Source organism: Stegostoma tigrinum, chromosome 6, assembly GCF_030684315.1.
Source record: "Stegostoma tigrinum isolate sSteTig4 chromosome 6, sSteTig4.hap1, whole genome shotgun sequence".
Lineage (NCBI taxonomy): Eukaryota > Metazoa > Chordata > Chondrichthyes > Orectolobiformes > Stegostomatidae > Stegostoma > Stegostoma tigrinum.
This window is the reverse complement of record NC_081359.1, coordinates 44,877,269-44,892,010: the sequence shown is the minus strand read 5'-3', so window position 1 is coordinate 44,892,010 and position 14,742 is coordinate 44,877,269. Positions and strand designations below refer to the sequence as shown.

Here is a 14,742-nt window from a genome sequence, read left to right as displayed (position 1 = left end):
TAAAAGGAAAGTTTACCTACATTTGGCAAAAAAGAAATCTTCATTTTCTTCAAAAGCATTCTCTCAGTACAGAGTTACAGACTCCAGCCAAGTCTGGTATAGTAAGCAGCTCACTTACCTAGCCAAATTAATTCGAGCTTTTTGTCCTCCACTGAGTGTGACTCCACGATCTCCAATTTGGGTCAGGTCACCATCCTGAAGCATTTCCAAATCCTATGGAAGTTACACAACATTTTTTTCAATAAATTCTGCATTATCACTTTAAAGTGGTTTCATTACAAGTCTCGCTTTGACCAAAGGCTACTTCATATATGTAAAACTCTACGGGGTCCACGCAGCAATGATTTTGAGACACTCTCCTTCCACTTCCAGTGAGATATCTCCTTACATCAGAATTGACCTGATGCTGTTTAAGTTGCTTTTTTGACTCATGAGCAAGCTTTCTAACTGTTTCAGCTCATATTCTAAAGATCTAAACTAATTGAAGTGAAGCTGGATTTATTTCTGAAATGAGTATGCTTACATGTTTCTACTGCATATAATAAAAATCTAATCAGGAGCATAACTTTCTTTAAAAGTGACTTTCTTTGCCAAGCTTTTTTTATGTTTCTGAATATTAATACATCACGGGAATGAACAAAGGCACAAGTCATTATTCAGTTCAGAATAATCTATTAACTGTGGTCAACTGTACCTGCTGTCTAGAACTATACAACCATGATCCTTCATTTTCCCCAGTGATCCTTTGCCTGTCTCTTGTAGAGAGATTTCAACCCTTGCCTTTCTATTCTACCTCTACTTCATTCCATAGGCTCCTCGGCTTGTGAACATAGGAAATGCATACAATTTTATGTTTAAATAATTTTGACTGCTAAGAATCCCAAATCAGTTTATACAAGTTAACTGAAATTAGAGTTGTTAGCCCTCTATGTCATGCACTATTTCAGTTAAAAGATTATTTCATTAAATTGATCCCACAGCCACATGGGCAAATCTACGCATCTGAACCACATGACCACTTTTCAAATTCTAGTGCTTCCCTCTGCAGCATGAGGTAGGCATTACACTTGGGCACATACATAAGAAGATAAATTCTTCACTTGGAAATATTTATTGAAAAACCTTGATACATTGGGGAAAAAAGTGTCCCTGCAAACAATGGAAAATAAAGCTACAAATCGATTCATTGATTAGAATGAAACCGTGTAAAATAGCTGACAAGGACACATCCGTCCCTTACACACTCAATGCTTTCTACACACAGTTTGAGCAGAGTACCATTGGCATGGCAGCGCCTGCCCTGATAGCCTCAGACACACCTGTTCCCTCTGTCGCTGCTTCAGAAGTCAAATCAGTCTGTCTGGAAGCCAACATAAGGACAGCGACAGGCCCAGACAGTGACCCCGGCCAAGCACTCAGATCCTGTGTAGACTAACTGGTGGAGGTATTCACTGACATCTTCAACTTCTCTCCTAAAGCCAAAGTCTCCACCTGCTTTAAAAAGGCCACCATCATCCCACTACCCAAGAAAACACATGCAATGTGCCTTGATGACTACCTCCCAATAGCTCTAACTTCAATAATCTTGAAGTGCTTCAAGAGGCTGGTCATGGCCCTCATCAACTCCAGTCTCCCAACCTGCCTCAATCCCCTACAGTTTGCCTACTGATATGGGCGGCATGGTGGTTCAGTGGTTAGCACTGCTGCCTCAGAGCACCAGGGACCTGAGTTTGATTCCACCCTTAGGCAACTGTCCGTGTGGAGTTTGCACATTCTCCCTGTGTCTGCATGGGTTTGCTCTGGGTGCTCTGGTTTCCTCCCAGTCAAAGATGCATGGGCCAGGTGGGTTGGTCATGCTAAATTGCCCATCGTGTCTGGGGGATGGGCCAGGGTGGGATACTCTGAGGATCGATGTGGGCTTGTTGGGCTGAGGGGCCTGTTTCCATACTGTGGAGATTCTACAATTCTGCAATTCCATAACAGATCCACAGAGGATGCTATATCCTTCACCTTGCACACATTCTTGGAACATCTAGATAACAAAGCCACCTACATCAGACTCCTGTTTGTTGACCACAGCTCCAATTTCAACATCATTATCCCCTCCAGACTGATCTTAAAACTGTATGACCTTGGTCTCAGCTCTGCTCTCTGCAATTGGATCCTCAGCTTTCTGACCCATAAGCCGCAATCATTGAGGATGTGTAACTGCACGTCCTCCACAATAACACAACACTGGAGCTTCCCATGGATGCAGCCTCAGCCCCCAGCTATAGTTCCAATATGCCTACGACTGTGTTGACAAATTCCAAATGAATGCCATCTACACCACTGTAGTGGGATGGATATCTAACAATGATGAGTCAAAATACAGAAGGGAGGTAGACATGGTGACGTGGTGCAATGAAAACAATCTGTCTCTCAATGTCAGTAAAATTAAAGAACTAATTGTCAACTTCAGAAAGAAATGAGGAGAACATGTCCTCCTCTACATCATCAGAACTGAGGTTGAGAAGGTAGACAGCATCTAGCTCTTCGGAGTGATGATAACTGATCACCTGTCCTGGACTTACCAATGTAAATGTGACAGTCAAGGCAGCACAACAATGCCTCTTCTTCTTCATCAGGTGGCTCAGGAAATTTTGTAATATTCATAAGGTCACTCACCAGCTTCTACAGATGCACCATCGAAAGCATACTGCCTGGATACATAACGGGCTGGTATGGAAATTGCTCTGCCCAGGACCGTAAGAAACTACAGAAGGTGACATGCACAACCCAGACCATCACAGAAGCCAACCTTCCATCCAAGGACTCTATTTACACAAATTACTGCTGCATAAAGGCAACCAACATCATCAAAGGCCCATTGCGACGTGGTAATGACCTCCTACAACCTCTTCAGACAGAAGATACAGAAGCCTGAACACAAGCACAAGCAGGCTGTTCTTTCCAGCCGTTATCAGACTGTTGAATGGGCTCTAGCCTCAATGTAACTTGTAATGTAACTTATATGTCTCTAAGCCTTCTTGATATGAATATCCTTTGCTGTTGTGATCTGCCTGTAATGCTCATTAACAAAGCTTTTCATTGTATTCTGGTACACATAACAATAAAGAAAATTAATCATATGGCGATCAAAGTATATACTCCACTGAACAACTCCAAGAAAATAAATCATCCTACATTCAGGATTTGCAGATTAGAAGAGATAGCGGGCTATTCAGCCAAGGCCATCACAGTTTGATGAAATAATACGGTTTGTAAATCAAAAAGTGCAGTTAAAGCATTTATCTGAGTCAATGAAAGAACAAAAATATTGTGGTTCAGTGAAAAATAAATCACTTGCAAAAACGGTTTCCTTAAAAATATTCTTAGATTTTGATGGGATAAGAGGGGAATCAATACAAAGCTCACCAAACCACTGTCTGTCCCGGATAAAATTACCAGCTTAGGTCTACATTAAGCTGCTAGAAATTGGCCAATAAGTCACAGAGACACAGGTGAATGCTGGAACAGGCCACATAGTTAGTGAAAATGAGTACTGACTCCTAAAATGGATCAGGTTCTCAGCAGGGAGTTTGGGACAGCTGCGTAATCACTTCAGCTGTTGGTAGCCTGAAATCACCCCTTGTTGTTTAAAGTTCTAGAAGTTCATTTTATTCAAATTTCTAGCAAGGCAGATTTGGATGATGATGTGACAACAATGAAAGGGGCAATTTGACAGAACTTCATTTCCAAGTAAAATTACAGCAGAATGATTTAACAAGCCTCAGAATTCTTGCTTATAAAGATGTAACCATTATCAACTCCTTAGTTTTAATATCAGCCTATGTTTGTCAATGTTATCTTGGATACTTGACAAATCAGAGAAGGTAATGTTGTTAAGTCTGTTATTTTAGATAAATAGTGAATCACAGGGTATTATTCTGCATAGCACTAGCATGTTAATAGAGAACTGCAAATCCATTCAGAAATGCCTTGTAACAAGCTACAAGGAAGTGATGCTCCTTGAATTTCCATTTTTTTTCCTGATCTAAGCAACAATTCCAAAATGAGCTTGATTTGTTAAAAAACATTGACAGCTGTACAGGACGGATGTTGGCTCAAAAGAAGAGAGAGATTTACAAGAATTTATTATAAATACTGGACTTATGTATTGACAAATTACACTGGCATAAATTTACAAAGGGCAGAATACCTATCATGTTTAACATAAATGGAGGGATGTTAGTAGAATCTAATCTGAGACCAGACGAACTGAGTAGTTGAAGAAGTTTCAGTTAATCAAAGTAGTTAAATAAGGATAATTATATAGAGATGTAGGCACAGCTAGATGGAATGGACTGGGAATGGAGTCAACTGCAAAGACGATTGGTCAACATTAGCAGACTAATGAAAATAGTTCAAGACTCAGAGCACAGTAAGGAAAAAAGAATTTTAGAAAAAGAAGATAAAAAGATCATGGTCAACAAAATAAGTTAAGGATAGGACCAAAAGTCCAACGAAGAAAACATATGTGGCAAAGTAGGAGTAGTGTCCATTCCATGTAGCTGTGCCTACATCTCTATATAATTATCCTTATTTAACTACTTTGATTAACTGAAACTTCAGTACCTGGTGCTATGATGTTGTGGCCATAACAGAGACATGGGTTTCTCATGGGCAGGAATTGTTGCTGGATCTTCCAGGGTTTAGAACATTTAAAAAGAATAGGGAGGGGGGAAAAAGAGGAGGGGGTGTAGCACTACTAATCAGAGAGGGTATCACAGCTACAGAAGCTTCCATTGTCGAGGAAGATCTGCCTACTGAGTCAGTATGGGTGGAAATTAGGAACAGCAAGGGAGTAGTCACCTCGTTAGGGGTTTACTACAGGCCCCCCAATAGCAGCAGGGAGATTGAAGAAAGCATAGGTCGACAGATTTTGGAAAAGTGTGCACGCAGTAGGGTTGTTGTAATGGGTGACTTTAACTTTCCTAATATTGATTGGAACCTCCTTCGAGCAGAAGATTTGAATGGAGCTGTTTTTGTAAGGTGTGTTCAGGAGGGTTTCCTAACGCAGTACGTTGACAGGACGACGAGGGGAGAGGCTATTCTAGACTTGGTGCTCGGAAACGAGCCGGGGCAGGTATCAGATCTTGTGGTGGGAGAGCATTTTGGTGATAGTGACCATAACTGCCTCACATTCTACATAGCTATGGAGAAGGAGGGGATTAGGCAAAATGGGAGGATATTTAATTGGGGAAGAGGAAACTATGATGCGATTAGACATGAGTTAGGAAGCATGGACTGGGAGCAGTTGTTCCATGGTAAGGGAACTATAGATATGTGGAGACTGTTTAAGGAACAGTTGTTGCGAGTGATGAGTAAATATGTCCCTCTGAGACAGGCAAGAAGGGGTAAGATAAAGGGACCTTGGATGACGAGAGCGGTGGAGCTTCTCGTCAAAAGGAAGAAGGTAGCTTACATAAGGTGGAGGAAGCTAGGGTCATGTTCAGCTAGAGAGGATTACATGCAGGCAAGGAAGGAGCTCAAAAATGGTCTGAGGAGAGCCAGGAGGGGGCACGAGAAAGGCTTGGCAGAAGGAATCTGGGAAAACACAAAGGCATTTTACACTTACGTGAGGAATAAGAGAATGGTCAAAGAAAGAGTAGGGCCGATCAGGGATAGCATAGGGAACTTGTGTGTGGAGCCTGAGGAGGTAGGGGAAGCCCTAAATGAGTTTTTTGCTTCTGTCTTTACGAAAGAAACCAACTTTGTAGTGAATGAAACCTTTGAAGAGCAGGTGTGCATGCTGGAATGGATAGAGATAGACGAAGCTGATGTGCTGAAAATTTTGTCAAACATTAAGATTGACAAGTCGCCAGGCCCGGACCAGATTTGTCCTCGGCTGCTTTGGGAAGCGAGAAATGCAATTGCTTCGCCACTTGCGAAGATCTTTGCATCCTCGCTCTCCACTGGAGTCGTACCTGAGGACTGGAGAGAGGCAAATGTAATTCCTCTCTTCAAGAAAGGAAATAGGGAAATCCCCGGCAATTATAGACCGGTAAGTCTCACGTCTGTCGTCTGCAAGGTGTTAGAAAGGATTCTGAGGGATAAGATTTATGACCATCTGGCATGGCTTGATCAAATACAGTCAACACGGCTTTTTGAGGGGTAGGTCATGCCTTACAAACCTTATCGAGTTTTTTGAGGATGCGACTGGAAAAGTTGATGAGGGTCGAGCTGTGGATGTGGTGTATATGGACTTCAGTAAGGCATTTGATAAGGTTCCCCATGGTAGGCTCATTCAGAAGGTCAGGAGGAATCAGATACAGGGGAACTTAGCTGCTTGGATACAGAATTGGCTGGCCAACAGAAGACAGCGAGTGGTAGTAGAAGGAAAATATTCTGCCTGGAAGTCAGTGGTGAGTGGGGTTCCACAGGGCTCTGTCCTTGGGCCTCTACTGTTTGTAATTTTTATTAATGACTTGGATGAGGGGATTGAAGGATAGGTCAGCAAGTTTGCAGACGACACAAAGGTCGGAGGTGTCGTTGACAGTGTAGAGGGCTGTTGTAGGCTGCAGCGGGACATTGACAGGATGCAGAGATGGGCTGAGAGGTGGCAGATGGAGTTCAACCTGGATAAATGCGAGGTGATGCATTTTGGAAGGTCGAATTTGAAAGCTGAGTACAGGATTAAGGATAGGATTCTTGGCAGCGTGGAGGAACAGAGGGATCTTGGTGTGCAGATACATAGATCCCTTAAAATGGCCACCCAAGTGGACAGGGTTGTTAAGAAAGCATATGGTGTTTTGGCTTTCATTAACAGGGGGATTGAGTTTAAGAGTCGTGAGATCTTGTTGCAGCTCTATAAAACTTTGGTTAGACCGCACTTGGAATACTGCGTCCAGTTCTGGGCGCCCTATTATAGGAAAGATGTGGATGCTTTGGAGAGGGTTCAGAGGAGGTTTACCAGGATGCTGCCTGGACTGGAGGGCTTATCTTATGAAGAGAGGTTGACTGAGCTCGGTCTCTTTTCATTGGAGAAAAGGAGGAGGAGAGGGGACCTAATTGAGGTATACAAGATAATGAGAGGCATAGATAGAGTTGATAGCCAGAGACTATTTCCCAGGGCAGAAATGGCTAGCACGAGGGATCATAGTTTTAAGCTGGTTGGTCGAAAGTATAGAGGGGATGTCAGAGGCAGGTTCTTTACGCAGAGAGTTGTGAGAGCATGGAATGCGTTGCCAGCAGCAGTTGTGGAAGCAAGGTCATTGGGGTCATTTAAGAGACTGCTGGACATGTATATGGTCACAGAAATTTGAGGGTGCATACATGAGGATCAATGGTCGGCACAACATTGTGGGCTGAAGGGCCTGTTCTGTGCTGTACTGTTCTATGTTCTATGTTCTTCAACTACTCAGTTCGTCTGGTCTCAGATTAGATTCTACTAACATCCCTCCATTTATGTTAAACATGATAGGTATTCTGCCCTTTGTAAATTTATGCCAGTGTAATTTGTCAATACATAAGTCCAGTATTTATAATAAATTCTTGTAAATCTCTCTCTTCTTTTGAGCCAACATCCGTCCAGAGGATTGGGAAAGTTGTAACAGCCTAAAGAAAGTGAGAAAATCAACTGGGGGTAACCTAGCAAGTAACATAAAAATAAACTGTGATATCTTCTATATAAAAGAAAGGCCAAAATGAACACCCGGCCTTTGTAGTATGAGGCTGAAAATGGTGAACCAGCAAATGGCAGAGTCAAAGAAATACTTTGCATCAGTGTCATACAGTCATGGAGCACAGTAGAAGGCTCTTCAGTCCACTGTCTGCATCAGCCAAAAACATCTGTCCAGCCATACTAATCCCCCTCATTTGTCCACACAGTGAAGAACACAAACAGCATTCAAAAATTACTAAATAATCAAAAGGCTAAAGTGGAGTGAGGAAAGAAACACTAACTATCATGAGAGTAAGAATATTAGTGAAACACTTCTGTCAAATCTCCCTCCCCAACCCCAGCCTCCGCCACTTCAGAGTTTAAGCCCATAGGGTTAAAAGGACAGCACAGTGGCTGAGTGGTTAGCAATGCTGGCTCTCAGCGCTAGGGACTCGAGTTTGATTCCACCCTTGAGCAGACGTCTGTGTGGAATTTACATATTTTCCCTATGTCTAAGTGGGTTTCCTCTGGATGCTCTGGTTTTCTCCCACAGTCCAACCAATGTGTAAGCTAGCTGGATTAGTCAGGCTAAAATGTGCAGTTATAGGGACAGGGCAGTGGGGTGGGTCTGTATGAATTATTCTTAGGAGGGTCAATGTGGACGTAATGGGCTGAATGACCTGCCAAATTGTAGGAATTCTACGATAAAAGTTGACCCGTCCCCTGGATCCAACTGGTTGCATCCTAGGATTTTAAAGAAAATACATATAGAATTACTGAATACATTGGTAGCAATCATCCAAGCTTCTTTTGCTCTGTAGGCTAGCATTTTCCTAATCACTGATGATAGGCTAACTGGCCTGTAATTACTTGCTTATTTTTGTCACCTTCTCCTTTTCAATAAGGATGTTACATTGACAGTTTTCCAAAACTCCGGGACTTATTCAGAAGCTAAGGAATCTTGAGAGATTACTACCAGTGTATTCACTATCTCTGTGGCTACCTCTTTTAAAATCCTAGGATGTAACCCATCAGGACCAGCATTCACATCAGCTTTTAACCACATTAATTTCACTAGTACACCATCTGTCAGTCGAGTCAACTTAACACCTGCAAATGGGAAAATGCTAGTCTATTATAAACAATGTACTGGTAGAGAAAATTGAATTTTGAGAGGTGGTGAAAAAGGTGATCAACGAGGGTAGAGAAGTGAATGTTGTCTACGTGGATTTTAGTAAGGCTTTCGACAAGGTCCCTCACGGTAGGCTCATTCAGACAACAAAGAAGCATGGGATCCACCGCAATTTGGCTGCATAGATTCAGAATTGGCTTGCCCTTAGGAGGCAGAGGTGAAGTGGTGGGAGGTTGTTTATCAGGCTGGAGGTCTGTACTGACTCTGCTGTTTGCGATACATATAAATGACCTGGATGAAAATGTAGATGGGTGGGTTAGTAAGTCTGCAGATGATATAAAGATTGGTTGGATTGTGGATAATGTTGAAGGTTGTCAAAGGATACAGCATGATATAGATCAGTTACAGATACAGGCAGAGAAATGGTAGATGGAGTTTAATCTGGGTAAGTGTGAGGTGCTGCTCTTTGGGGGATCAAATGTTAAGGAAAAGAATACAGTTAATGGCAGGACCCTGAATAGCACTGAAGGGTATCTTAGGGTTCAAGTCCATAGATTCCTGAAAGTGGCCACGCAAGTAGATAGGGTGATAAAGGAGGCAATATGACATGCCTGCTTTTATTGGTCAGGGAATTGAACATAAAAGTCAGGATGTCATATTGCAGCTTTATAAAATTTTGGCTAGGCTACATTTAGAGTACTGAATTCACTTCTGTTCACCACACTACAAGAATAATGTGGAGGCTTTGGAGAGAGGGCAGAAGAAGTTTACCAAGATTCTGCCTGGATTAGATGGCTTGAACTATAAGGAAAGGTGAGAAAAAGTCAGATGGTTTCTCTGGAGTGGCAGAGGTTTTGGGGAGACCTGAAAGAAGTCTATGAAGTTATGAGATGCATAGTTGACAGTCAGAATCTTTTTCCGAGAAATTGAAATGTCCAAAACCAGGGAGTATACATTTAAGGTGAGAGGGAGAAGTTCAAAAGAGATAGAAGAGGCAAGTTTTTTTTTAAACACAGAGTGTGGTAGGAATGCGGAACCAGCTGCAGGGGGTGAGGGTGGACGCAAATATGATACAGGCAATTAACAAACTTTTAGACAAGCACACGAATGTGTGAAGAAATGGAGGGATTTGGACCAAGGGCTGGCAGAAGGGATTAGTTTCATTTGACATCATGTTTGGCACAACATCATGGACTGTACAGTTCTACATTCTAGAGCATTTGGAAATAATGAATAAATCAAGCAGCGCCCACATGGCTTTGTGAAGGGGAAATCATGTCTAACAATGTTATTACAATTCTTTGAGAAGTTAGCAAGTAGGACAGATAAAGGGAAACCAGTAGATGTAACATTTTTAAATTTCTAAAAAGTTTACAGTAAGTACTGCGCATAAGGCAACTTGAGATAATATAAACCAATGGTATTGAGAGCAGTATATTAGCATAGATAAAGGATTGGCTAACCAATATAAGACAAAGTTGAGGTAAATGGACCGTTTTCAGGAATATCAAGCTGTAACTACAGGACTGCCACAAGGATCAGTGACGAGCCACATATACCTCACAATATATATAAACAACTTGGATGAGGAAGCGAATCTACGAACAGCAAGTTTGGAATTGACACAAAACAGGTGGAAATTCAAGAGGAGAGGATAACAGTCTACAGAGGGACACAGAGATAATGGGAACTGCAGATGCTGCAGAATTCGAGATAACAAAGTGTGGTGCTGGATCAACACAGCAGGCCGAGCAGCATCTTAGGAGCACAAAAGCTGACGTTTCGGGTCTAGAGCCTCCACCTGAAAAGGGGGATGGGGAGAGGGTTCTGATATAAATAGGGAGACAGGGGGAGGCGGATCGAAGGTGGATAGAGGAGAAGATAGGTGGAGAGGAGAGTATAGGTGGGGAGGTATGGAGGTGATAGGTCAGTACGGGGAGGACGGACAGGGCAATGGGGTGGGATGAGGTTAGGAGATAGAGAATGGAGGTGCAGCTTGAGGTGGGAGGAGGGGATAGGTGAGAGGAAGAACAGGTTAGGGAGGCGAGGCGAGCTGGGCTGGTTGTGGGATGCAGTGGGTGGAGGGGAGATTTTGAAGTTTGTGGAATGCACATTGATCCCACTGGGCTGCAGGGTTCCCAAGTGGAATATGAGTTGCTGTAACGTTCGGGTGGCATAATTGTGGCACTGCAGGAAGCCCAGGATCGACATGTCGTCTAAGGAATATGTGGGGGATTGAAATCGTTCGTGAATGGGAGGTGCAGTTATTTGTTGCGAACCAAGCGTAGGTGTTCTGCAAAGCGGTCCCCATGTCCCCAATGTAGAGGAGGCCACAACGGATACAGCGGATGCAATATACCGCATTGGCAGATGTGCAGGTGAACATCTACTAGATGTGTAAAGTCATCTTGGCGGGCCTAGGATGTGGTTGAGGGAAGAGGTGTGGGGGCTGGTGTAGCACTTCCTACGGTTGCAGGGGCAAGTGTCGGGTGTGGTGGGTTGGATGGAAGTGTGGAGTGGACAAGGGAGTCCCGGAGAGAGTGGTCTTTCCGGAAAGTAGACAAGGATGGGGATGGAAAAATGTCTTTGGTGGTGGGGTCGGATTGTAGATGGTGGAAGTGTCGGAGGACGATGCGTTGTATCCGGAGGCTGGTGGGGTGGTATGTGAGGACGAGGGGGATACTCTTTTGGTGGTTATTGAGGGGAAGGGCTGTGACAGTTGAGTAACAGGAAATATGGGAGACACAGTGGAGGGCGTTCTCGACCACAGCAGGCACGGAAGTTGCGGTCCTTGAAGAACGAGGACATCTGGGATGCATGGGAGTGGAATGCCTCATCCTGGGAACAGACGTGGTGGATGCAAAGGAAATGGGAATAGGGGATGGAATTTTTGCAGAAAGGTGGGTGGGAGGAGGTGTATTTCAGGTAGCTGTGGGAGTCGGTGGGCTTGAAATGGATATCGGTTTGTAGGTGTAATTGTATTTGATTTTGTCTTAGAAGTAGAAGACTTTTTGCAAATATTGTGTTGTTTGTTTTTTTTTGCTCCTGTTCCAAAATTTGAAAACTCAATGAAATGTTCTTTTTCTTTTAGGAAACGATCAGAATTGTTCAACCTATCATATTAGGAAAAGTTATTAATTATTTTGAAAACTACAGTCCAGATGATGTGGAGGCTTGTATTGCGGGAAATGTGGGAGACGTGGTCAAGGGCGTTCTCGACCACTGTGGGGGGGAAGTTGCGGTCCTTGAAGAACTTGGACATCTGGGATATGCGGGAGTGGAATGCCTCATTGTGGGAGCAGACGGGGCGGAGGCGGAGGAATTGGGAATAGGGGATGGAATTTTTGCAGGAGGGTGGGTGGGAGGAGGTATATTCTAGGTAGCTGTGGGAGTCAGTGGGCTTGAAATGGACATCAGTTACAAGCTGGTTGCCTGAGATGGAGACTGAGAGGTCCAGGAAGGGGAGGGATGTGTTGGAGATGGTCTGGGTGAACTTGAGGTTGGGGTGGAAGGTGTTGGTGAAGTGGATGAACTGTTTGAGCTCCTCTTGGGAGCATGAGGCGGCGCTGATACAGTCATAGATGTTACAGAGGAAGAGGTGGGGGATAGGACCAGTGTAGGTACGGAACAGGGACTGTTCCTTGTAACTTACAAGAGGCAGGCATAGCTTGGGCCCATGCGGGTACCCCTGACCACCCCCTTTGTCTATAGGAAATGGGAGGAATCGAAAGTGAAGTTGTTGACGGTGAGGGCGAGTTCAGCTAGGTGGATGAGGGTGTCGGCGAAAGGGGACTGGTCAGGCCTGCGGGGACAGGAAGAAGTGGAGGACTTTTAGGCCATCTGCATGCGGAATGCAGGTGTATAGGGACTGGACGTCCATGGTGAAAATGAGGTGTTGGGGACCAGGGAATTGGAAGTTCTGGAGAAGGTGGAGGGCATGGGTGGTGTCACGGGCGTAGGTAGGGAGTTCCTGGACCAAGGGGGAGAAAATGGAGTCCAGATAGGTGGAGATGAGTTCGGTGGGGCAGGAATAGGTGGAGACAATGGGTCAATCAGGGCAGGCGGGTTTGTGGATTTTGGGAAGGAGGTAGAAGCGGGCAGTGCAGGGTTGGGGAAACAATGAGATTGGAGGCTGTGGGTGGGAGGTCACCTGAGGTGATGAGGTTGTGGATGATTTCGGAGATTATGGTTTGGTGCTCGGGGATGGGGTTGTGATCCGGGGGCGATAGGAGGTGGTGTCAGAGGGTTGGCGTCTGTCCTCACCCCCCTTTTCTGATGAAGGGTCTAGGCCCGAAACGTCAGCTTTTGTGTTCCTAAGATGCTGCTTGGCCTGCTGCGTTCATACAGCTCTACACTTTGTTACAGTGGGACATAGATAGGTTAAGTGGGCTTGTATTGACTGAAATTCAATAGAATGAGAGGAGACCTTATTGAAACATACAAGATTCTCAGAGTAGAACATAGAACATAGAACATAGAACAGTACAGCACAGAACAGGCCCTTCAGCCCACAATGTTGTGCCGACCATTGATCCTCATGGATGCACCCTCAAATTTCTGTGACCATATGCATGTCCAGCAGTCTCTTAAATGACCCCAATGACCTTGCTTCCACAACTGCTGCTGGCAACGCATTCCATGCTCTCACAACTCTCTGCGTAAAGAACCTGCCTCTGACATCCCCTCTATACTTTCCACCAACCAGCTTAAAACTATGACCCCTCGTGCTAGCCATTTCTGCCCTGGGAAATAGTCTCTGGCTATCGACTCTATCTATGCCTCTCATTATCTTGTATACCTCAATTAGGTCCCCTCTCCTCCTCCTTTTCTCCAATGAAAAGAGACCGAGCTCAGTCAACCTCTCTTCATAAGATAAGCCCTCCAGTCCAGGCAGCATCCTGGTAAACCTCCTCTGAACCCTCTCCAAAGCATCCACATCTTTCCTATAATAGGGCGCCCAGAACTGGACGCAGTATTCCAAGTGCGGTCTAACCAAAGTTTTATAGAGCTGCAACAAGATCTCACGACTCTTAAACTCAATCCCCCTGTTAATGAAAGCCAAAACACCATATGCTTTCTTAACAACCCTGTCCACTTGGGTGGCCATTTTAAGGGATCTATGTATCTGCACACCAAGATCCCTCTGTTCCTCCACGCTGCCAAGAATCCTATCCTTAATCCTGTACTCAGCTTTCAAATTCGACCTTCCAAAATGCATCACCTCGCATTTATCCAGGTTGAACTCCATCTGCCACCTCTCAGCCCATCTCTGCATCCTGTCAATGTCCCGCTGCAGCCTACAACAGCCCTCTACACTGTCAACGACACCTCCGACCTTTGTGTCGTCTGCAAACTTGCTGACCCATCCTTCAATTCCCTCGTCCAAGTCATTAATAAAAATTACAAACAGTAGAGGCCCAAGGACAGAGCCCTGTGGAACCCCACTCACCACTGACTTCCAGGCAGAATATTTTCCTTCTACTACCACTCGCTGTCTTCTGTTGGCCAGCCAATTCTGTATCCAAGCAGCTAAGTTCCCCTGTATCCCATTCCTCCTGACCTTCTGAATGAGCCTTCCATGGGGAACCTTATCAAATGCCTTACTGAAGTCCATATACACCACATCCACAGCTCGACCCTCAACAACCTTACTAGTCACATCCTCAAAAAACTCGATAAGGTTTGTAAGGCATGACCTACCCCTCAAAAAGCCGTGTTGACTGTATTTGATCAAGCCATGCTCTTCCAGATGGTCATAAATCTTATCCCTCAGAATCCTTTCTAACACCTTGCAGACGACAGACGTGAGACTTACCGGTCTATAATTGCCGGGGATTTCCCTATTTCCTTTCTTGAAGAGAGGAATTACATTTGCCTCTCTCCAGTCCTCAGGTACGACTCCAGTGGAGAGCGAGGATGCAAAGATCTTCGCAAGTGGCGAAGCAATTGCATTTCTCGCTTCCCA

General features: G+C 44.4%; 1 protein-coding gene across 4 annotated transcripts in view; it reads right to left on the bottom strand.

Annotated features, from left to right (window-relative positions):
• abcc4 (ATP-binding cassette, sub-family C (CFTR/MRP), member 4) overlaps positions 1–14,742 on the bottom strand; it is a 492,919-nt gene that overhangs the window by 267,096 nt on the left and 211,081 nt on the right. For all 4 annotated transcript variants that reach the window (XR_007247792.2, XM_048533436.2, XM_048533434.2 and 1 more), the window contains exon 12: positions 119–213. Coding sequence is in view for 3 of the 4 variants with exons in the window: in XM_048533436.2 (XP_048389393.1) it covers positions 119–213 (95 nt within the window). In the remaining variant the exon portion in view is untranslated. The remainder of the gene's footprint in view (positions 1–118; positions 214–14,742) is intronic.